Source organism: Leptinotarsa decemlineata, unplaced genomic scaffold (genome assembly GCF_025532065.1).
Source record: "Leptinotarsa decemlineata unplaced genomic scaffold, Ldec_3_MD MMD2_tig00026330_RagTag_RagTag, whole genome shotgun sequence".
NCBI classification, from domain to species: Eukaryota; Metazoa; Arthropoda; class Insecta; order Coleoptera; family Chrysomelidae; genus Leptinotarsa; species Leptinotarsa decemlineata.
The window spans coordinates 2,935,310-2,960,743 of NW_027412690.1; the positions used below are offsets into that span (position 1 = coordinate 2,935,310).

Here is a 25,434-nt window from a genome sequence, read left to right on the forward strand (position 1 = left end):
AATTCTGAATTCAGCCATATAGCACACTTGTAGTTTTCCTTGAATACTGATGAATAAAGGCAATTTTATTGCGCATATTATAAAGAGGGCCATGAATAAGTCAAAATGAATGCAATAATACGAGTTTAATAAAATGAATCAATCCATCAGTTATGATTTCATTGTCTGTTCAATTTTATCTAGTTGCGTATTTCTGTACAAATTAAAATAAATGTTTCAAATTACCAAAAAATATGTTACTTTGACCATAACTCGACTAACATGATGATAACGAAATCAATTAGTGATAACAAGAATCATTTTAGAAAGTGTTCGAACCGCCTCCCTTCACGTAAAATACACATATTGCATTTTTTTAGTAATTCCCGATTCGTGACAGCTAAAAGCGTCTCTCGCGTTATGGAAGCACAAACATTTTTGATACTATTTTTCAAATCCTCTATATTTTGTGGACGTCACATATAAACTAAGTTCTTGATATATCCCCACAAAAAGAAATCGAGTGGAGTAATATCTGGACTTCGAGCTAGCCATGGTATTGGACCCTTATTTCCAATCCATTTCTCATTAAAAGTATCATCCAAATATTGGGTTACTATTCTATTACTATGTGGAGGTGCCCCATCTTGTTGAAACCGCATATTCAGTCGAGTTTGTATTGATAGGTAAATTCTCCAAGAAATTCGGCAACACATATTGTAAAAAAACCAAGTATCTCTCAATGATTCCGCACCAAACATCAACCCCCCACACAGACTGAAATCTCGTTTCTTGCACCGAATGAGTGTTCACGTCAGACCATAGTGACAATTATGTTTGTTTTTTATACCGTTGTTATGGAAACGGCTTTCATCACTCCATAATATTTTTTTCAGAAACTGATCATCATCATGAATACTGGTGGATAACCATGCAATGAAGTTCAATCTTCTATCAGCCTCTCCTGAATGTGGGAATATATTTTAGTTATTAAAAATGAAACATGAAGATTATTACCTGGATGTAGTCCTTGAACAAAATGTATTTTTTATGGATGAAATTTGTTTTTTGACAAAATACGTTGTATTGACGATTTCAAAATGTTACAATGTATTGCTACTTGTCTGGTAGAACTATATGTGATTCTCATCAGTAGCCGTTTTTTGTTTTTTTCGCTTCCGTTCATTAAAACATCCATTTCGTGCCAAAGATTTCGCTAAGTCAGCGAATGTTTTGCTTGACGGTAATACCGATTAGCGTATATTCTCACTGCTTCTTTGAATTCCTTCTTGCTTCGCCATAAATATATATATATATATATATATATATATATATATATATATATATATATATATATATATATCCAACTTTTCTGCATTTGAAAATTGAACCATTTTTCAGTTTTACGAAAAACCAACACAAAACTGAATACACTTTCGTCAAATCTAACAGGTCTTCTGACAGATCGATAAATACATTATAGCATTTATTCTGACTTATACATGGCCCTCTTTATAATACGCAATAAAATTGCCTTTTTTCATCAGTATTTTAGAAAAACTTCAAGTGTGCTACATGGATGAATTCAAAATTTAATGCAGAATTCAAAAACCAATTGAAAATACTGGGTTCCATTTAAAAAAATTGGCGTCCGTGTCGCGACGCCCTAACGGATGACGCCTAGTGCTGGATCTCTACGTGAATAAGAGGCCCCTTTGACACCAAAATTATCGGCTTTCACGAAAATGGATATTCTTTTTCATTTTTTAGATATTTGCCCGCGGAGTTTTATATGGGACACCCTGTATAGAGTCGTTCATTAGGAGCTTCCTATCTTCAAATTTGAATAAAACAAAGTGTGTGTGGTTACTATCAAGGTCTCATAGAATTATGAAAAAATCTCTAGATATATTAATTTATTTTGTATCCAAATTGGTTCATTCCTGTCATTAATAATGTGAACTTTTTTTCGCAGGCAGGTATTTCGTTGGTGTTTTGTTTATTAAGTAAATTGTGCTTATTTTCGCAAGTTCGTTCAGACAATTCCAGGTACGTTAGAAAAATTCGATGATATAAAAGTTGAAGATACGATACAATACGAATAAATCGATTACGTAATTCCTGTTTCGTTATTCTGCGTGTAATTTTCTGTTACATAACTTTAAACTCAAAACAAACAGCACGATAATACGTAATTAAATAGTAATTAGTCTACCAACAGGCGCTCATGCTGTTGGAAAATAAAACGCACCTATCTGATAGGCAGCACGTGCCATACGCTGGGAAGAAATCGTTGTTATTATAATTAATATGGAATTAAATATAACGATGTAATGAAGGCGATAAAGATCAGATTTCAATCTGAGGAAGTCCTTACATAGTAGGCACTGCTCGCCAGACGTTTCCAAGACCGTAACAAAAGAGACATGAGCACGTGAAGATTCCAAAAATTGTTATTGTTTTGTCCGGACAGTACGGACAGGGCCACTCTTAGAGGTTTTTGTGCCCCAAGCAATACATGTATTTGGCACCCCGAAATTTTTCTTGAATGCCCCATGCCCGAATAGAAAAGCCATGAAATATACAATGAAGAAAACAATTTATTTGGGGCCAACTTGGATTTGTACAAAATTGTAGTAGTAGGTACTCATAGTAATAGGGGTTGTCCAATTTTTAGTCAGAGAAATCAAGACAAGAGAGGGCAAGAACATTGAAAAATAAATCGCGCATGTGTTTGACAATAACAAGGAAAATAGAAGAAATACACATAAATGAGCAATTCGAAATTTTCAACTAAAAACTGGATATTTGCAAAATATAGAACTGCCCCACCACATAAGGCGGAACGTTGTGCAACGTTGATAGTAAACAAAAATTGGACCTTTCTTTTGCCATGTCAAAAATGCATAAACATTTGTGTGATTTGAAATTCAATAAATTTCATAAAACAAAAAAAATTAAAGTAGTAATGTTACTTTCGCAAAAGCAAGTACATTTTTCCACTGTTTTCCATCATCAATCGTCAAAAAAAAATTGATCTCGCACCAATCTGTGTTAGGAATCAAACGTTAAAAGGTAAGACCTCGTTAATCCTTAGCTCGCACAAGTTTCTATTTCTGAGGGTTGTCGTCCGTAGGGGTGCGACAGCTGGTTAACGGAAAAACAGATAACAGTATTTTGAACAGAATCTTATCACTACATAGAATAAAACAGAGCCGCTTCCCGCTTAGATCTTCAAAACTATGTAACGGATTTTGATGCGGGTTTTTTCAATAGATATAATGATTCGAAATGAAGGTTTATATGGTCTTATACAGTGTGGTCCACTATGTCTGCAATAAATGGGAAACTTTTTTATTATTGATTTCTCAGAAAATTGATGAGCTTGAAACTTCAATACGAGTTCATTGCAGAAATATTCCCGCTAATGTGTTGCGATCTACATTAAACGAATTTTATTAGCGAACAATTAGATGCATCGAAAGAGAAGGTGGACATACAGAGACGCTTCGATAATTTTTATTATTAGCACCTGTTAAGTTACCTACTGTATTTTTCTGTACTATCGCTTATTGGTTCTTTTTTGTTCATGGCTATATCCGCGATAGATTTTGACAGTTTATTCATATGAACATTATACTTTTTTGCCTTGTTAAAAAGAGTATTTGTTTTATTCTAGAGTTCTGTTAAATATCGTTGCAACAAACATGAAGATGACGGTCACCTAAAAAAATACAAATCCAAGTAAATTTTACACCAACTTTTGTCAATAATAAAATTTTCTGAGGAATCGATAATAAAAGAGTTTCCCATTTGTTGTTGCACACTTAGTGGACCACACTGTATAACATGCATAATATAGTAGAGAAACACTGATAATTTTAGAGGTTTCTAATTTGATGTCGTAAACAAACACATTTTTATATCATATAGTAAGGGGGTATACTTGAAAACTGTCTAAATCAAATTATGTAATACAACAGTTTCTTCAGGCCAATCTCAATCCATCAACACTGTAAGTTAATGTACTGGCACCTATCACAAAACAACTACTTCCCTGGCTAATACCACGAAGGCGTTAGATTATATCCGACAGGTGTCAGTGCAGGATTCTTCACGGAAGTAATTCCTGCATATGCTGTTGGCGATACGACTGCCAGAATCGATTTTCAATTATTGGAACACACTTGCAGACCGATTTCGGAATGTTTGGCCACTCGTCAGTGCAAAGTAGTGTCTATCATCATCGAAGATTTCAGAGTATCATTATGTAGACTTCGAAAAAATCTACATAAAAGTCCGCGATGGTTTATGTCTATCTCTTAGGGATAACCCACAATAACCATTTTTATCCTTTACTTTTTTATGCTTACAAGCATAAGCAATACAACATTAATCCTTATCAAATTAATTAAGTATATTGAATACATTGTGCATTTAATATAAATCAATATGGCCCTTAGCAGCATGTAATTCAAATGAATATTTTCGAAGATGTTATAGATTTAAAATGTATGGACAAGAGGTTGCGACGGTAACGGCCAGGGGGCCGGCGGCGCCTGCCTATAAATGGCACGTCGAAGGCCGCGCTTCACCCTGTAGCACTTTATGATCAGCAGCGATCGCAAGCTGCTGTACGTGTATATTTAGTATCAGCATTGCACCCGTGCGGAGCCAAAACGTGTCGTTAGTAGCAAATAATGCATTATTTAAGGTATTTCGTTGAAAAAACCTTTTAGATTCTATTAGGAGTGTTTCGAAAACTTGGGCATTTTGGTGAAAGAGGCAAAATCAAATATTTTGTGTTTTTGGCGGCCCTTGGGACCGGCACTGGTACGAAATACCGTAACTACACAAAGACTACCGTCTTTGGCGCTTCTTTGATCTTATGTGGGTGAATGGTTGCGACCTTTTTCATGCTAAACGTAACCAAAGACTACAGAATACTATTTAGTATTCGGTAAACTTTGACGTAACATCTGTTATTCAGAGAATCATAGAGGTAATAACAAATAATGAGTGTGCTCTGTTATCATAAGAGTTATCACGTACCTGGATAACGTAAAGATACCAACTGAAATGGTTAAAAATAGAAACATTGAATTAAAGTAAATAATCTACAGACTATAGTTGTGATGGTTGTGTTCAATAATTTTACCATCATAATATTATGAAGCAACTATGTACAACACAACAGAAAACGTCGATTATATTCGTCACACCAATTTAATATACAGGGGCGGATGTATGAACATTCGCAAAAATAGAATAAAAGAAGAGAATTTAGCATACAAGTTGCTGTGGAATTATTCGAAGCAAGATCAAAAAACCACGAGGATGATCAAGATGGCAGTTCAATGTATTTGTTTAAACATCGTAAGTGTCATCTATAAGTGTCAAATCATTACGTTCGCTAAAATTAGAAGTCCAATATTCTTTGAATATACATTGAATAATATAGCTCTTAAAAGAAAGATCTGGAAGTTGAATTTGATAGCAAAATAATTTTAACCTTCAAAGTATCAGAAAGTGTGGCAAAAAGTCTCAAAATGCTAGTTTTGTGAGAATTTCTACTGATTTTTCAATTAAAACCAAGTTCAATATAAAACCATTGGAAGATAGGAGAATTTCTATGAACTTGAGTTTCCTCTTCAAATTAATAAATAGTGAGATAAACTGCCCAGAACTAATAACTTTTCATATCAAACAAAAAGATACGAGAATCCCGACATTTTTCATATAATTTTTTTTCCATACCAATTATGCTTTGAACAGTCCGATTCCTCGTATTCTGAAGCTGGAAAATCAATATCATAATAACTTAGATTTGTTTAATGTATCACTTCAGGTCTTTAAACATCAATTGAAAAGGCTATAGCGTTTCCGAAGCTTTTCTTTACCTTACCATTTTCTTTGTAAGTACCAGATTTGTTACATCTTTTTCCTTGTAAGTACCAGAATTGTTTCATCTTTTAGTAATGTAGTCACTATCAATTTTTGTATTTCACACTAAATGTTTTGTAAAATTTTAAATTGTAATGTAGACATGAGAGATGAGCATTCAAAAATTCTTTGTAGTTCTTCATAAATTGTTAAATATGTTTTTGTAAATTGGCTTTGCCGTCGAATGAATATATAAATAAATAAATAAATAAATAAAAGTGCCCTTGTAGAAAAGAAACTGCAGTAACGTTAGTTACAGATACAAGTGGTATAAAAAAATAGGAAGTTTCAGTTCTCATCTAGCGACTTACATTTTTAAGAAAGTATTTTTCACAACAAGCCGCATGGGGATGAAAAAATATGAAAATATAATAATAATAATAATTTTTTGTTTGTAGTATTATATTGCTTTGAACTAATAATATGGCAGAAACCGGCATTAGACATTTAAATTCTGAGCACGATTTTACATGAAAATTATATACCTATTATTCGCTGGTGAGATTATTCACAGCAATATCGGAAAGTTTTTTTGATACGATGCCAACAGACTATACAAACGTTGGGTTGGCTACTTTTTTTTTAGGTAACTATTGACTAAACAGTATTTAGTAAATAGTATTTACTAAACAGGTAACTGCCATGTTTAGTAAATACTTGCGACTTAAACTTATATGTTCAATTAATAAATCAAAATGAGCATTGTTTCTTTGCGTTTTTTGGCCTGAATGATGATTGATCTCCGACAAAGAGCTCTGAACCAACTGTTCTGTACGATGGAAGAGCTCGCTGCGCGCGAAGCGTCTCTCTGATGGAAGAGAGTGTGAATGATATTTGTTGAGTAATTGAGAAGGCTAGCGATAGTTTAGTAAACACTGTAAATGCCAATGGAGCGCTTATTAAATTCAACGGAAAATAGCCTTAACTTTTTCAGGTTGATTATTCATTTGAATAAGTACGTTGATTTAATATCCATTATTAAAAATGATTTCTAATAGGGTAAGTTCAATGTGTTATATTGAATTTTCCAATGCAATTTGTCCATATTTTTCAAAAAACTTTCGATAGACGATACGAGATAAAGTTGATGGAAAACTGTCTCCTGAGTAGAAAAATTTCAAAAACATATTCAGTTGAAAATGTAGTCAAGAATTCAATGTCATGATGGAAGGTAAATCTGGAACCTCTAGTGTAGGATAAATCCAAAACAAGCACTTTACCCAATCACAAAAAATTAAGTACTCTTCTCTCGACGAACGTTTCACCAACCAACTTGGCGTCTTCAGGAGATGGAGAAAACGCGCGCCGAGTATTGCGTTTCTGGTGGTTGGGAAAATTCTTATTTTAGATTTAACATCATGAAATGAGATTAAGTTGATGCAAGTAGAATTTCTCAACGTTTTTTGTGTCATACTTATAGTTATATTAAATTTCGATTTAAAATTGTATACAATATTTTCAGAAAGTTACAACTGCCGTTAATATATAGAAAAAAAAAGTACTCACCTCACCTTCCACGGGATTTCAGGATGAACACAAATTTTGAGCCAAATTTCATCTATCACGTTTGGAACACTTTGTATGGATAGTAAAACACGTTTTCACTACATAAAAAACATTTTCAAAGCAACATCTTTTTTGTAAAGCTCTAGCATTGATTGCACATGCGCGTGCTACTCACTCCTCAAGAAACTGATGACGGATAATTCATATTGACAATATTCACCATCATAGACATTATACTAGGTGTTTATTAAACATGCGGCTAAAAAAGAAGGGACTATTCCTTGAACTATTCTAAGGATACTTTGTCCTCTGATGCTTTTTGATAGGGCGCTTTTTTTCGAAGATACGGGGCGGAAAAGAACAATTTGGTAATTTTAAAATGATTAACGTAGCCGAAATAAAACTATAGCGTACTACACTGGACCTACCAAGTAATAAAAAATCTAACAATTCCGTTGGTACCTATCAACAACATTCCGATTACTACAAACGGCAACAGACATTCAATTTGAATAGTATGTCTCGTAAGTGATCCTGGTGTTTTTGAAAGAGTTCGGTAGTCGATGAGGAGAAGATTGGATTCTTGCATCCAAACGAGGGGTAGTCATTTTCAACAGTTCTTGTAGATTAAGAAACATTACATGTAATTTTTGGTAATAAATTCTTATTATCGAAATTGTTTTTCGCTCCGTATCTTCGAAAAAAAGCGCCCTATCAAAAATCATCTAAGGACAAAATAATAGTCCAAGAAATAGCCCCTTACATTTTTGCCGCATGCTCAATAAACACCCTGTATAGTATTAAATATAGATGTTAATTTATTATCAATAGTATTGTCAGTATGGTCGCTTTTTCACAAAGATTATTGTTGTAATTTATAACATGGTTTTGTTTAATTTTCTCTGGCAAGAACAATGATGCTGGCTTTTCAAAATAATAATTTTACTGGGAAAATCCTAATAATTTTATCGCTTTCCCAAAAAAAACCATACAGTACAGTTTTCGACAGTATCAATAAGGGATCATTACTTCTTAAACAATATTTAAATTTTACTTGAATTACTTTCATATCGTATTTCAATAAATGTTTTCTGATCATAGTTATTCAGTTTATTTTTATATTCAAGACAATGTACGAGGTATGTTCAAAAAATAAGGTCAATTTTAATTGTTCTCAGAAAAGTGTATTTATTTATCAATTTCTGTTTTGTTCCCTTCAAAGTAGTCCTTCTGTATATCTTCTCAATTGTCTCAAAACATCGTTCTTTCATGGGTATCTTCAATCTTGGGGAACAGGAAAAAGTCGCAGGGAGGCAAATCTGGTAAATACGACGGCTGAGGCATGATTACGGTGTTGTTTTCGACTTGCAAAAGACATCAATTGTCTATCCACAACACCGGATTATTTGTTCGTGTTGCTTTTCGCAAGCGGCGCATATCTTAAAGGTAACATTGCTTATTGACCGTATGACCATGTGTCAAAATCTCTGGAACTATGAACAGATGCTCGCAAAATTTGAAAAATCGCCTTATTTTTTTAACAAACCTCGTATGAAACGATGTGCCAATACTACGGGTGCTATTTTTAATATTGAAACTGTTTTATTTCACGTTGCATGGAACTGTTGAATCGTTCCTCCGCTAAAAAGCCGTTTCATCGTCTACACAGTTATATGGAGATAAAACCCACATGCACGAAATAATCAAAATACTCATTTATACTCACTCGACTTCCTTTCTGGGAGAATCACACAGTCGTCTGTCCTAAATTCTCTATGGCGCAATTCTGACCACGAAACTATTTTGAATCGTGACTTGTACTATATAATTACGTTATTTTTTGGAGTCAAAGTTCATATTTACTGATAATTGATAATATGGTAATCTCCATTTGATTTTTATTCGAATGGTCAATAAAAGATAACTTCTTGACGTTTTCCGAAAGGAGTGGATTGCACGATTTTGCGTTAATCTGGTCCGGTTTTCCTGCTATTTAAATCGATTTCAGGATGAGAAACGCCCAAAAATCGTTCAGTTCTTGAACCTAGAGATTGTTTGGAACTCAGAAATGGAAGATAGAAAATCTTTGTTGAAAATTACAGATGATGTTTTCTGGATATATGCCCTATTTTCTAAAACTAGAAGAAATTTAACAAACCTTCAAAAAAGTAACTGTTGCGTCAAGCTCCAGTAACCTCAAAACCTTAACCTGTTATCGTATTTATATTTATGCGAACTCGATCATGTTCCTGATCAAACATCGATCAAAATTCTTTACAGAGACTGATACGTTTATGGTAAAGAATATTGAGAGGGGTACAATTTCTAGAATTGGTACTTTAATCAGTCTAAGATCTGTTGCATTACTTAACTAAGTTGTAAGATTTTTCTAAACAGCTTCTTTGATCTTCCACTTTTAGTGGAGGGGATATTTATTTTACCATACCGGAAGTTTGCTCTCTCTGCTATTTCTTGAAATGTTATTTCGATACACCAAAATGAAAGTATTTGGATTTACTGACGACATAAACTGTTATTAACGAAACCAAAACAAATTTCACTCCCATCAAATAACAACCATTGAAGTGAATGAAGCGTTCCAGAAATATTGTCCATTCTGAAAAATGAGTATATACGAAAGCTTCCCGACCGTTTTATTGATCGTTTACGTAGCCGCCAATTTACCTACTTCTCGGTCTTGGCGCAATTATTTTAATTCCTATAATCAAGTCGGCGAAACCGTATCAAGATTTGTTGACGGTTGCGCGCGCATAAGAACACGCGGTTTCCTAAACAATAGAGAACTAGTTTGCAGCGTTGCCACGTGTATGAAATTTTTTTGGTATCCCAGAAAGAGTCAGTCATGGATTTTTCAAAATTATTTTCTGAAGTTTCCTTAATCTTTCATAATTAGTATAAGAAGACAGTAACCCCAATTAGAATATCACGGAAGTTCCAAGTAATTCGGAGAAGTTATCAATTGTAATTATAGATGACAATAAATATGTTGCTGAATTGGAAAGGGATATATTTTTGGGAAAGATCAGTTTTCAAGCTTACCAAAAATGTTTTTCTCATGCTACAGAAATTCTAAAATACTATATTAAAGGTCAGTAGTTCATATTTTTTTAAAGTGAATAGTGAAAATTGCGTGGATAAGTCTTCCGTTTGCTTTAATTCCCGAAATCAGGATGTATCATTAAAAAATGCTACTAGCTCACTTTTAATGTTCATAATAAGAAGTACATCAGAGAAATGTGAAAGCACCACTTGTCGCCCGTTTTTTAACTTCATTTTAGAAGTAAATTCGTAAATTTATTCCAAACGCACAAAAAAATGAGTCGGATAACTCTGAAAAATAGTGAGATTTTCCTAATAGTGTCACAAAGAAACAATATTTCTGTTCAGCAATGATTGTGATTTCGATTTGAATATTTACTCTCCAGAGCACTGAATTACGATTGGGCCACAGTCGATTTATTACTAAAATAGAAACATTCTACATTGAAACTGGTAGTTCTTTCCCAGAAACAAAATGTTCTGTATTTGCCTTCCTTCGAATCATAAGGATATAATTTCACAAACTATCATGGAATTGGTTGCGGTGGTAGTGCGCCCGACTCACGATCGGAAGGTAGTGGGTTCGATTCCTGCCTCGACCAGATATTTATCTGGTTGAAGATGGGATGATTCTGCAACTGTGTTAGGAATCACACGTTGAAAGGTAAGACCTCGTTAGTCCTCAGCTCGCACAAGTTTCTCAACTTCTGAGAGTTGTCGTTCGTATGGGGGCGACAGCTGATTAACGGAAAAACAGATTTTAAGATTTTTTTAAGATCAATATAGTTAACAAAACTTTCAACATATATTCGAAGTGATTTCTTGAATTGACATAACTTTCTCATTCATGAACATATTTGAAAAATTCAAACGCTACGTGCGAACCGAAGCTTTTTACAACAGGTTTGTGAAAAGCGCACCAAAATCAGTTTCAACGATTTTATGATTAGCGCGCATAACACAGACATAAACAGTCAGTGATCAGTTATTAGTTTTATGATCTGTATATTGATATTGATTGCTAACTTTATTGACTTGAATAGTTATAAAATAAAGTGAATACAATTTATTTTGTTCAATCAGAAAAAAACAGTTCAATCAAAGTAGTTCAATGTTCCTCAAAATTTGAATGGTGCCATAATTTTTAATCCTGAACCAATTTTCTCAGTAACATTTCGACATTTCGTAAACAAAAAGGAGGCATTACCCGAAAAAAAAAATAGTTTTCGCTTCACCGTCGAAGCCAACTTTATATCAAACACCTGATATATTCCTAAAATTCATTTCCCAACAAGCAATCGAACGTCTATTGAAAATTATAGGCCAATATCTATTATGTGTGTCCCCAAACTTGTCAACTTTCACTCACAAAGCATACGAGGCTTTCGATTCGATTCGATTCGTTGAGTCATTATGGGTTAACTGAAAATACTCTCAAATTGTTCAAAAGCTTTTTGGAAAACAGATATTACCTTGTAAAATATCATTGTTCGTATTCAAGAAAGTTTGAAGTTACCCCTGGAGTCCCACAGGGATCGAATTTAGGTCCCTTATTTTTTGTTCTTTCCATTAATGATCTGCCAGCAGTGCTCAGAGTGTCTTATGTTTGCTGATGACCTAAAAAATTATAAACAAGTACAAGCAGTTGAGGGATAGTGTAATGCCATAGAAAGATCTGGACAGGGTTGATGAGTGGAGTTGTGAGAATAAATTATTTTTTAATAATAATAAATGTTCTTTAAGGTCGGTTACGCGTAAGAAGGAACCTCTTCTCTTCATTTATGAACTGAATAGGGTCCCTCTTGTTTAATTACACCTATAAGGTCTAAAATCTGAAAATACAATTGAAAAATGTACAGTACATCACTCTCCTTGTCGCATCATTCCTGGGACACCCTGTATATAATTATTGTAATGAAAAAGTATCTTCCACATCCTGAGGACTTCACGAAAGTAACACTGTATTTACCTCACCAAAATACTAACGTCTTCCCCCTGTAGAAAGCAGCTGTATCCACTCTACCGGTTATTGTTGACGATTTGGCAACGTTGCGCGGTCGGCAAACTGCCACTTGCCGCTCGGAGTGCGCCCTGTCGTTACGGAACACCTTTCGAAACCGAACCTACCATTAGAAACTACTTAGCGCCGGCAGAGTTCTTTGGAAGGCATGCGAAAGCGCGCGATTTGAATTTGTGGCGAATTTGTGAAAATGTCGCTTTTTCGCTCGGGTCGTGTTTTTGTGTGTTCAGTGATTTTTTTTCGTGGTGTCTAGGGTGTGTTTTTGATCTTCGGTCGAGTTACAGGGCTTCAAAGTGGACTTTCACTGAATAATTATATTTTTTGTGGGAATGAATACAAGTTTGCTGACGTGATTATACAGTAATCGGTAAAATCAAAAAGTAAATATTATTGCTTCTCTCTCTCTTTCTCTTGATTATGAATGATTGTATTCAGATTTTTCAACTACCACTGGCAATTTTCTATTCATTTCGAAGTCGTAAAATGATCATTTCAATATTAGTAGAAAACCTACCAAATTCACAAGCTCTAATATTATTCCAACATTTCAAAGTGCTAATATTGAAAATATCCAATCTATCATGATAAACATTTGACAGTTGAAAATTCATGAAATTCTACTAAAAACATTCCGGATACACATAAAATAACTGAATTTGCTTCCAAATCTGAAAAATTTCATACTTTTCCAGCTGTGGATTGTTTGTGTTACCATCATTTCGTGATCTACCTTCAAATCAGGAATGCCTCATGGATCTATTTTAGGTCCATCATTGCCTTCTTTAGTTATATGCCCTCTTTACCACTTCTCAACACTGCAAAATTACCAAGCAATCAGTAAACAAATTTCTACTTTTCGTCCTGTAGAATATGTTGAATGATGTTTGATTATTGGAACAACTAAATACATATATTCTTCGAAAATATTTCCAAAAATACGTTGCCTAGTGCCTAGTTACAGATTCCTCCAACCAGTCTGTGGTTTTTGGTTTTGAAAAGTCTTGATGTAACATGCATTCATGTCCAAATTTGAGGAAATCATGAAGAATTTCCAAAAAATATGTTTACATCCTGTATTCTTACCCGTTGAAATGTAACATTTTATAATTATTTTCATAAAATAGTTATCAATGCAACCCATCTACATCAACATGTACCAGGTCTTACCAAATAAAATACTCGTATATTTCTCAAATTCATAAAATCCTTCCACAATTAATTCCTGCTGCTATAGTTTTTTAAACGTAGCTACATCTTCGTAGAATCAAGAAAAATGCAAATATTCTTCAACATATATTTTTGGAGCATTGTTAACATTACTCGTATAATTTTGAATTTCCGTTTTCATAAAGTGATAACTCATAATGCCTCTTTGAAAAACATTTCGAATGCAGTTTTTTCAGAGCTTTATCGTTACAAAAAAAAACGTCCTACAATATATTCAATATGAAGTGATCAATGACTAGAAGAAATATTTAAATTGAGCAATATTATAATTTATTTTTGTTTAGTCGGCTTTCTCAATAATACCATGAAGTTTCAATTTTTAGTTTTTCAGTTTTTTCCGAGGTTATTTTCTGAACTATGACGTCACGAAAAAGTAATATTATTCTGGAAAAAATTGTTATCTCATCAAATGTTTGATATTTTAACCTGTTTCGAAAATTGTGAATAGTTTATTGAAGAAGAAAAAACATTTGGGCGAGCAGGATCTTTCCTTTTGATCCTAATTTTGTAACAAGAAAATATGAAATTTCAAAAGTAGGCGGAAATACGCAAATTGAAAATGGCAATGCAAACTCAGATTTACCAAGATCAATTTGAAATTATTCAATTTGTCCTGTCTTTGTTGGTAACTATGTAAATAATGAGATTCGGGTTTTTTGAATCTACTATCTAAGGAAATGGAATGATAAAGTTTTGTCTTCCTTCATATCCTCTGAGATAAACCACAGTAATAAAACCGCAACCAGACATATTTCTTATCGTCGATTCCGGAAATTTTGGTTTTTCCTTGAAAATATTGAGTTAGGATAACATTTTTTGATTCACCAAATTGATTTGTCAAAGGACATTCTGAATGAAGCTTTATGACAATTTTCCCAGGATATATATATTTTCAAGCTCTGACATACTTTTTGCGATACACCAGGGAAGCACATTTTTCAGCGCATTTTTCCATATTCACTTTATACTCCCAACTTATAAAAAAAATAAGAAATTGTGCTGATATTGCAATCTTCTGAACTTCGCACTTTGATAAAACCAAAACTATACATAAAATAATGTGGCGTGTTTTTTGGTGTTGGCAGTCTTAGACTCTTACATTGGAACGATTGGACTTTTTTTTTAGTCAAAATTTAATAATTTTGAAAATAACTTTGCTGCCACACGCTTCATGTCCAAAATTTCCGAAAAAATTGCATGCCATGAGCCAACCGATATGCCGACACCCTCAGCAACTTCTCTAACAGTGATTCGACGAATCTCCATAACAATTTTCTTCACTTTCTCAACATTTTCAGGGCAAGCGTTGTTATTCACATCTTCTAGACTTTCTGTGAAAAGCTTGTAACACTTTTAAGAATTTTTCAGACCCGGAGTACAATCACCATATGCCACTGTCAATATTTCAACTGTTTTTAGCACTCAAATCCATTTTTTTACACAAAATTTGATATACATTTATTGATCCATTTTTTGCGATACCAGAATACCGGGTCTTGATATTGGTCTTATAGGAAAGTTCACCTTTCAGATACGACGTCTATTGGAAATATTAGAACTATGAAGAACAGTAAAATAAAAACAAAGTTTTGTTAGGTGATTTTCATGAATCGTTATGGTTTCCTGTGCTTATAGCGAAAGTATTCTATTCTTCAGTTTCTTACGGCTGTAATAATCCCAACCAAAAACAAAACTCACAAATTGAACAACTGAAATCACGGTAAACCCCAAAACATCATGAAAACATCATGAAAACATGTGTTTCACGTTCAGCTGTTCGGATAAAGTCAATGAAAAATGTCGAAATTCCCATTCCCATTCTTCCTTCTGCTCAATTTTTTTATGTGGAATATCTCTTTACGAATAGTTCATCTATGGGATCTACAGAAGACTCAAATCATTGAATACCAAAGATGAAGGAAGCTCCTCAAAGCGAGTAGTTAGCGCCTTTTGACACGTGGAACTTTACGTCTCTCGCTCCCGAGAAAGAGAGGAAGACTCTTAGCGCCAAAATGCAACGATTCTAATGGAGCTTTCAGACTAGGAGCAGGAGGCGCCAAATCTCGGGAGACGAGAGCTCTCACGTCTCGTGCATCTCAGCCGAGGAGCCACATCTCCTCCTCAAAATACAAGAGGATAACTGGGAGCTTCCACTCGAGGAGTGAAAACGACTCTTCCTAGTTGACGCTTCATACTATTTATCATGGCAGATTAGGATGTGGAGCTGTTAATTAGTACTGTCTGTTTGTGTCAACGGTAAAGAACGTATATGGCTGACCGACTGACTGACGACTGACCTCAAGGTGACAAGAACTGAGAAGGCTCCCGGTGTGAATGGGCGGTAGATAGGAGTGATAAACGCTCCCATATAGGAGCGAGAAACGTGAAGCTCCCCGTGTGAAAGAGTCCTTACAAAACCAAGCTATGACGCTGACCGCTGAAAGAGATTTGCCTTCTGTCTTTCACTGCAAGGCAACCAGTTGAAACGAGCCCAAAAACATCGAATTCGTGATCCAACACCAGACAGCGCTGTTTCGACCCACTAGATATCTCATCAGCTGAACCACAAATGCATTCAAATGCGTTTATTAGTTTTTTGCAGGTTACTTACTTGTCTTAGTTCTAAGTTAGTTAATGTCCGTTTTCATGGCAGTGCTCGTCTTTGGGCTGGTTCGTCTGGGTTCTGCTTATGTGAATTGGGCGTCCGCAGTATCCGGGTGGTTATCGTTGAGCTGGATCGTGCGATTTCCTCTATTGTTAATTAATTTACGTGTCTCGTATGGGTCGTTGGCATGTGGTTGTGGGTTGGTGTTGTGTTAGTGTGTTGGCAGGGGCTTGGGTCGCCCGCTATCTGACAGCCAGAGGGTATTCCTCCAGGACTTCGGAGATTCGCTCCGATAGTTCCTCCGCTGCACCGAATAGTCGTGCTGAGAGAAACGGGAACTTTGTCTTCGGTGTCTTCCAGAGGTGTGGCTCCGGTCTCCAGGGAGCGTCTAGTGTCTTTATCGCAGAGTGGTTGGTGCTGCTGATGGTTCTCTTGGTATACTACTCCAAACGAGAAGGAATTGCTGTTTTGGTTATAATACTGATGTTGTTGCATAGGGAGTCGGATGAGTTTGTGTAGTGTAGGTTGGTATTGTTTCGTAGGATTTTTCTTCCTGTGATTAGTATGGAGTGGGTTTGTCTCGGGGTGATGGTGGTGTAGATCACAGCTTTATAGTCTATGATCGGTCTTATGAACGATTTATACGTGTGTGATAGAGTTTTTACAGCACATCCCCCGAACTTGCTCCTCAGAGTCTTTAAGTGACTCAGTCTCCCAATTAAGGGTACTCGAGAAGGTGACCCCCCAAGACACTGCATCCTGCAGCTGTAGTTCCTTTGCCTAAAGTCTAGGACGCATGTTGTTTGGTTGGAGTTCAGGGTTGTTGAAGGAATATGCATGTCTGAAGAGGACGGTGAAGGTATTGAATGAATGTAGCTTGATGCACCACTTGTTACACCATAGTGCAAAGTGGTCGATCATCGCTTGGACTTTGGTTTGTAGTAGGCGAATGTGTGGAGCAGATGTGTGAAATATAGTGTCGACAGCCTATTGTAGTATTCTCTAAGTACTACGTGCATCGTGAACGCATATGGAGAGTAGGGAAGGGGATAGGACAGAGCGTACAAATGCATTACTGGACTCAACTTTTATAAAGGACAATCCTGAGTAAGTAGAGGTTATACCACCTCCTCTTACGAAACCGCCATCTATGGTATCGACAGAGGACTAAATCCTCTTTTATATTTCGTATTTCAAGGATTGAGTATTCTGTCGATCCCATACTTACCCAATCTTGTCATACTATAATCGTCTTGAAACGACCACGTCATGCAGACTTTTAGCAAGGCACCTCTCCCTATAACCGACCGAAGTGAAAAAACATCCAAAAATCTTACAGATCACGAAAATGGTTGATTTGAAAAACGATCAAACCCCCTCTACGAAAAAGTCGCGCGGCATTTCAATGAACACGGTGAAAAACTGGCTAACCATGTCGGAGAAGAAAAACCCTCCTCAAGAAGATCAGCAGCCATTTCAGAAAATTCCTGAAAGTTTTTTGCGTTCCATCAGAAGGAGATCCTTGCGCCTGAAGAGGAGCAAGTCATTTTTTCTGAATGAGAAAAGGAAATCCGGTGAGTCTGATGATAATAATTTCCCTGTCGAATCTAAAGGCAATACTTGGTGATCATATGTAAAAAAGTATACTAACAAATTTTTGTGGATCGTAATAAGTTCATAAAAATGGTGAATGCATAACTCTTTAAAAATTACCATTCAAGTATTTTAACACTTTAAACGAAAAGAAATTTAGATATATCTTTGGGTAAAAGTTTAGATATCAGTGTGTTGTGGAAAGTGAGTCATCCAGTATCAAAACTAGATAACTCGATTTCAACAATTTTTTCAGTCGAAAAAAACTAATTAAATAGCTATTTTCTTTTTTTTTTAATCAAAAACTTTTGTGAGGTATAGTAATATTGTAGACAATTCATAGCTCTCAAAAAAATGTATTGTGAAAATATATTTTGAATTTTTTTTTGTTTCAACAAAACCATGTTGATATTTCTGGTTTTGCTACTTCGCCAAGAGATTTACTTGGTTTCGGAACAAAGCCATGTGATATATCTGGTAATGAAACTAACTAGACATTACCTAACTTAGCGTAACCTGTCTTTCCTTTTGTCTGGAAATTAAAAGAGAATGTTTGAATCTAATTTTGTTTATACAGAATTTAAAACTTCATGCAGCTGCAGTTTCGTAAGAATGTATCATCTTTCCCTTCAACAGATTTCCTGGAGTCTTTGAAGTCCACTAGATACTCGTTAGGACAACAAGAGAATTGTTCCGAATTCTTGTGGTTCTTGTTGAATACTCCTCGTGAGCAAAACAGTCTTGTGTTTGTAAATATTTTGCTGGAAAAATCCTCACTTGTTTACTTTGTAGTAAATGTTCAAGAGGTAGCAAAAACGAATGTGAATTTTTGGAACTTCAACTAGCGTTTCCTGATATGACTAATAACCAGTCCGTACAAAACTTATTGTTAAATCATCTGAAAATGGAACTTTTCACATGTGTTGATCGACTGTTTTGCCAAAAATGCGCCAAACTAACTGACAGTTATAAGAAAACAAGTGAAGCTGAGGCAACAGTCAATCTAATAATAACACTGGTGATCTTCAAACATGACTCAACCTCTGACGGAAGCACCAAACTCTTACGAAGGTTCGAAATAGATGAATACTTCAATCTAGTAGACCACTATTATAAAATTCATGCGAACATTGTTCACTGTGGTTCTGGCGTTGAATTTGGTCATTTGGTCAAAGACGAAACGGACTGGTTTAAGTTTGACGATAGTCGTGTCACGAAGTGTTCGGGCGATGTATTGAATTTATTGTCGGCTCTGGAGACACCCTATATTGTGTTTTATTAAAGAGAGGATATTGGCAGATCAAGATCTTCAGATGATGTGGTGCTGCAGGTTTTTCCGGATTTTCCTGCAGCTGAAAAAGCAAATGCGCCACTGAAATCAATAAAGTCGCCCCGGAGCGCCAATTAATTTTTATTGTTGTTTTATAATTTCATGATTTGTATTTTGGAAATGTAAATAAATAAAAAAATTAACATTCAGATAATATTCATGAACATGTACTATAAATACAGTTTTTAGCTTTTTCATTAGTATTCTCGGGTTTTGTTTGTGTGAGAATTATCTCAATAGTTTTAAAAGTTTTTGTGACATCATAAATATAACCGATTCTGAAAGAAATGAGAGGAATCGGTTACATGCATTGTTCAGCAATAATTTTGTAGATTTCGGAAACAGAAAAAGATTGATTTCCGAAACGTAAAAAATCGCAAAGAATATCAATTCTTCAGTTTTTTAAATTACACTGTTGTTTTTGAGGTGAACTTTTCAGTTTGCTCTTTATTGCTTCACATTTTATTGTGTCGAAACAACAACAAAAAACAACAAGAAAGATTTTTCCCTTAAAAAAAATCGACGATATCGACAGATTTTTTTCTTCAAAATATCAATTGTGAGAAATCAGCTTTGTAGAGTTTTCATTCGCCCCGTCCACAGAAACCTTAGTACACAGTAACATTGAGTATGTGGTGATATTACTATCTACAGACCTTCATAAACGCATATCAGTTTCATCGACTTTTGACTAACAAGTAGGTTGGATAAAGTAAAAGTCGATCCGTACTCTCTACTTTCTCTCAACATATATGTTTCTTCTGATAAGGTTAATTGAGGAAAGCGAAATACATCCACTTCCTTGTGTCCTTCTCAAAATCTTACAATGCTCTATACCGGAAGGAACATTTAGAATTATCCAGCACCATCGAAATATGTGAAATTAAACTATACCAGGTGACAAGGTAATCGGTTTATATTATTTATTCAGTTATGTCTGGGATGAGAAATTTGAAATTCGTAATAAAGGTATGGTTCTTTGGAGCTGCTATCTCGCATAAAAAAAGTTGAAAACCTATTTCTGTTTAAATAGAAATAATATCGTAATTCCTAATTTATGTTACTGGCTACCAGTATGTACCTGATATATAAATACGCCTGACTTTGACGTGAAAAGTTCTCATCATCATCTCTTGATGAGGCTAACTTGGTTAGCGAAACGCGTGTAGATAAACCGTGTTTTGTTCTGGTGTGGGAAAACCGTTAACTTCAGGTTCATTTCTTCCAATTACACCTCTCACATTATCAACGAAAGTGACCATTTTTTTTTCAAAATTGCGCCTTAGGAGCCATTTTCTCCAAATTCAATATGGCATACTATGAAGTCATCAAACAACTTGATCTAGAGACAAAATTCAACTTTTCATGAATTTTTAAAATACTACTCTCTAGCTCTGATAATTTCTGTAAGTTTCACTTCAAAATAAAGTATTCATGCATTAATTTCATTATCCAAATTTCAATTTTTTGAGTTGATCCGTTCAAAAAATAAAAGGGGATACATTAAAGAAATGCACTGTATACTGTTTCACGTGAAGTTACTGTTATTTTAATTTTTTTTATTTATTTTCGACGTTGAATTACAACATAAATAATGAAGGTGAAGTTTCGAAATTAGGGACTTTTTCATAATAAATTTTTTTATCTTTCACAATTTTTTACTTTTCAGTTTTCACTATTGATGGTTTTTGAGTTGTTTCCGAAAAACTGAACGCCTTTTTTTCATCCCAATTTGCAATTTTTTGTGTGCTGCAATACCATCATAAACCGTATTTGTACACGTCATTATGAATCCAATGAGATACTGCTCATATTTTCAAAAGCTTCGTCTCTGGTGCAGACTTCACTAACGTCACTAATATAGAATACATTCTGATGTGACCTGAAATTCGAAGGGGTTAGAAGTAAGACTTTACAGACTCTGCATACGAAATGTTTTTCACCAATCAGCTCTGTATTTGTGTCAATTTCGGTAATGATCCAAAAATCAACTATACCCGACATAATTGAATCATTCGACACTTCCACGTGCCAGTTTTAAGCTATCAGCAATTACAATTTTTCATTCTAAACATGTACCCCGAATATCCGTCACGTCATGAAAAAATGAAAATAAATTAACGAAATCCTAATCGTGAATTAGAATTAGTGAGTAGGGCGATCGCTTCCTTATAAATGATCCGTTAGTACGTTAATGGGAGTGTTTCTCTCGAGTTATTTTGGGAAGTGAACGCTTGATTCATGATTGTTTTGATGACGGAATCAAAATTCCGCTGGCAATTTTGTTTTATATAAATATCGACCCGAACTTTTTGGGATGTGATCATCAAAGTTGTTTTGATCATTAGTTTTGGTTCGTTTAATGTTAACGTCAGTTACATTAGTCAAGTTTTTATACATTCGCAGTATTTCGACAGAGGTGAAGCATATCTTGAAACTTCTGGAAAGATGATCAGCATCATTGAGGTAATTTCTCAGTTTCAAAGGAAATCAGTGCTTCAAAAAAATTGAAGAAATTCATAAAGTAAAATTATTACCTCCTCTGGTACCTCAAGAACCTTACTACCTAATATTATTATTGTCCATCTATAGTACAAGAGATATGATTCACACATTCATGTGCCATTTATAATGTACACAAAGGTTCTGTGATAAAAAAAACGACATCATTTCATATAATTACTAGCTGACCCGTCAAACGTTGTTTTACCACATATATTATGTCTAGGGTGAAAAATTACAGTTTATTACTCATTATAAGTGTGTGTCAGAACACTTACAAATTATATTAATCCCTCAAGGCTATAGTGTGAACAATATTTTTCGTTAGTCCATATTTAGCTAACACAAACAAATTGGATGGATTGCCCCCCTCGAGAGCATTGTCCGTGTGAAAAACATGCTATGCTTAAATCGAAGCCAAAAATGGATATTTTTTGACCTTTGGACTTGTTGATAGTCGTTGCAAATACCAATCTAATTGGAAATTGCACACATTTTAAATGAATTGGCACATATATAGGTATAATAGGGATTCGTGCTATTAATATATTTTCACCTCGGAATTTACCATTCAAAATGCTATCTTCGACAACGTTTTTCATCAACTTTCCAATGATCAATCGCGTGCTGTTGCACAGCCGTGGTGGGTTCAAATTACGGTGATATAGGGGTAAAAATTGAGGGTGGGACACCCTTATCAAGGGTATGAAAACCTATTCTCAGACCTACTGAACGTACATATAAAATTTCATCAAAATCGGTCAAACCGTTTCTGAGGAGTATGGCAACTAACTGCTACACGACAAGTTTATGTATTAGAAATATTATTCTACTCATAATTCAGACTAACAGTGTTACTAACTTCATGATTTCATACAAGCCTGCTTGTCTTCATACCTTATCGAACTTTATCAGTCATGTATATAATTTATTTCCACATGTTTACCCCTTCTTTTGTCCCCATACTCACCATTTTCGTCTCGCAACTCAGTTCACCTCCTCTATTTCATTCTTCATCATTTTCCCAGTCCATTCATTTATTGCAATTACTTTTTCTCACCTAAAAACCTACTCCCTTGAAGAAAATCTCAAGTTTAGCTCTTTTATCACTACCACACACTAATTTTGTAGCTGCATCTTTCACCAGGCTTGGAAGCTATCTCTTTATTTTTTGGGAGTTTGGGAGCCTCAGCTACCAGCACTCCTACGGTATTGACGAGGTAGCGGTCTTGTCTTATGCCTGCTAATACAAGCTAATAAGTATGATGTATTTCTTCTCTTTCATCAAAGAGAGACGATATTCGATGTGGAATTTTCAGCTCAGGATGGGGCGAATATTGTCCAAAAATTCGAAATTTTCTCCTTGAACTCCGCAGACCACTCTGTTGAAATGATTGTTCTGCTTGCTGGAGTCCTTGATAAAATAGTGCCTTTCCTATTCTCGAATCTCAAGATTATACCAGCTGTCCGTAATACGTCAAAAATCTTGTATTATTGCAGTTACTCTCGTGATTCTCGGACTCAATGACCACTCACCCTACGGCGAGGAGAGCGGTTTAGTCGTTGCAGAGACTTTAAGATATACTTTGGTACCAACATTTTTTTCTCCAATAAATTTGTTTATAACAATTCATGCTATAAAACAAATCGGAAATGACTAACATCTGTGAGTTATCTTGCATAAATATATGTCGGATATAATTCAATATCCAGCTTGGTACCAGCCAGGGAAGTAAAGATATAGTAAGAAAATTTAAATGGGATAAATTTTATTGCCTATTAATCTATTTTAATCTAAATCCTAGTTTCTTTATCCAATTCTGAAGAGTTTTGTCACAGCAGCTCACGTTATGGCCGGAAGTATTCAATTTCTTCCTTATAATTTCAGTTGGAGGAATCTCATTGCTTTTGTAACAGTCGTATATTGTTTTTTTCAATGATTTTTTTAGATAAACATCTAAAAGTTTTGGTAATCCTGTACCACATCGCGTCTTGCTTTCATAAAGTTTGTTTTCGACTATTTTACGTACAGTTGAGAAAACTGATGTTACTTGTAATAGTTTGTTTCCCTCGAAACCAAACTTGATATGTAGATTCTTATACACATTGAAACATACTCTCTGTGTTTCAATATTCAAATACATCCGAATCTTATTTACTGGTATCTCTTTTTCGCATTGTTCACCATCGCTATTGGAATCACTACACTGGAAAAAGTCTGCGTTGTTATTACACCCGTTATTACTATCAATACTTGTCCAAGGACGCCACATTTTAAACAGATAACAAAAATTTTAAGTAATTATAACTGCACCAATATCGAATTTCAACACTCAAATCGCGATCAGTTCCACAACTGAACATTGATGGCACTACGGCGATAACCATCTCCGCATTCCCCGATTTCTGTTCGTCGCCCTAACATGACTTCAAATTTCATTTTATGACTCTTCAGCCAATTATAAAACTCGGTTAGTAAAAATCTTCCAATACGAGCCGCCAATTCTACAGTCCACGTGGACTAGTTCGCAGCCGGTTCATTTCTATGTACATATTGGTTTTTTTCGCCTTTGAAAGTGCCGCAAACTTAAGTGTGCACAATATCGTTTACTTAAACTACACATGTACTGATTCATATTACTAGCTTAGGGAAACCATTGACATTTTGTAAATTATTCGTCACAATCGTTGTCCTTCATTATCCTTGATGGGATTTCAAAGCATGGCCCCTTTTCTGAATAAATTTGAATACATCCAGATAAGCCTGTCAATTCGATTACCCGATCCATCAGAAGCTAATTACATCATGTCAGACCCGGTTTACAAAGCTTTCGTTTTCCTTTTTATGAGCACGCAATACTGTTTATTTTTCATGAGGAAATAAAGTAAACGAGACACAGCTGAGTAACCCAGTCCGAATAAATCATATCTTGTTGCTTTTGCGAACGCTCTCGTTGATTTCATCTTCCGCCTTCAGAGGCGTAGCATAAGGAAAAGCGCTAACGGAATTACGTAATTTCAATCCGTTTTCTTTTCACTGAATATTATTCAAAGTTATATAAGGGTATTACAAACAGCTACAGAATTTTCTTATTAGTCAATGGGCTATGCTTGAAGACTGGCAATAAACAAATCTAAAGCAAATGGAACTTCAAACGTTCAAGCCAGTCTCTATATACCTACACAGTAGGTTTAATGGACTGACACCTATCAGAAAACAACTACTCCCCTGGCTAATACCACGAAGGGCGTTGGATTATATCAGACAGGCGTCAGTGCAGGAATCGTCACAGAAAATGTCCTGCATATGCAATTGGCAATACAACTGAAAGAGTCGACCTTCAATTATGGAACGGGCACACTTGCAGACCGGTTTCAGGCTTATTAGCCACTAGTGGCTAATAAGCCCGAGGAATCGGGCAAATTACGGATGTGCAGTTGGTTAGTTCCTCGTCCACTAGATGAAGTGACATTTTTGATGTTCGCTCCAACTTCGGAAGAGGAATGAAATACTCTGAAAGAATTCCGATTTTCAATTGTGGAATATCATTGACTTTAGGTCGATGATGGTCACTATCTTGCACTGATGAGTGGCTAATAAGCCCGAAACCGGTCTGCAAGTGTGCCCGTTCCATAATTGAAGGTCGACTCTTTCAGTTGTATTGCCAA

The 25,434-nt window shown here is 35.1% G+C and overlaps 2 protein-coding genes across 5 annotated transcripts in view; one reads left to right on the forward strand and one right to left on the reverse strand.

Annotated features, from left to right (window-relative positions):
* The window catches only part of LOC111506207 (angiotensin-converting enzyme), an 84,432-nt gene extending 75,125 nt beyond the window's left edge, over positions 1-9,307 (reverse strand). Inside the window, exon 1 of the mRNA XM_074182999.1 lies at positions 9,155-9,307. The gene's annotated coding sequence lies outside the window, so the exon portion shown is untranslated. The remainder of the gene's footprint in view (positions 1-9,154) is intronic.
* Positions 1-25,434, forward strand: part of CenG1A (Centaurin gamma 1A) — a 146,359-nt gene that overhangs the window by 41,959 nt on the left and 78,966 nt on the right. Inside the window, exons 1-2 of one of the 4 annotated variants that reach the window (XM_074182993.1) lie at positions 12,594-12,888; positions 17,680-17,914. The exons of 1 other annotated variant lie outside the window; for it this stretch is intronic. In XM_074182993.1, coding sequence (XP_074039094.1) covers positions 17,689-17,914 — 226 coding nt within the window. In that variant the 5' untranslated portion in view covers positions 12,594-12,888; positions 17,680-17,688. Of the gene's footprint in view, positions 1-12,593; positions 12,889-17,679; positions 17,915-21,625; positions 21,730-25,434 lie in introns of those variants that run through there. 2 more of the 4 variants (XM_074182994.1, XM_074182996.1) reach the window with 2 other exon arrangements.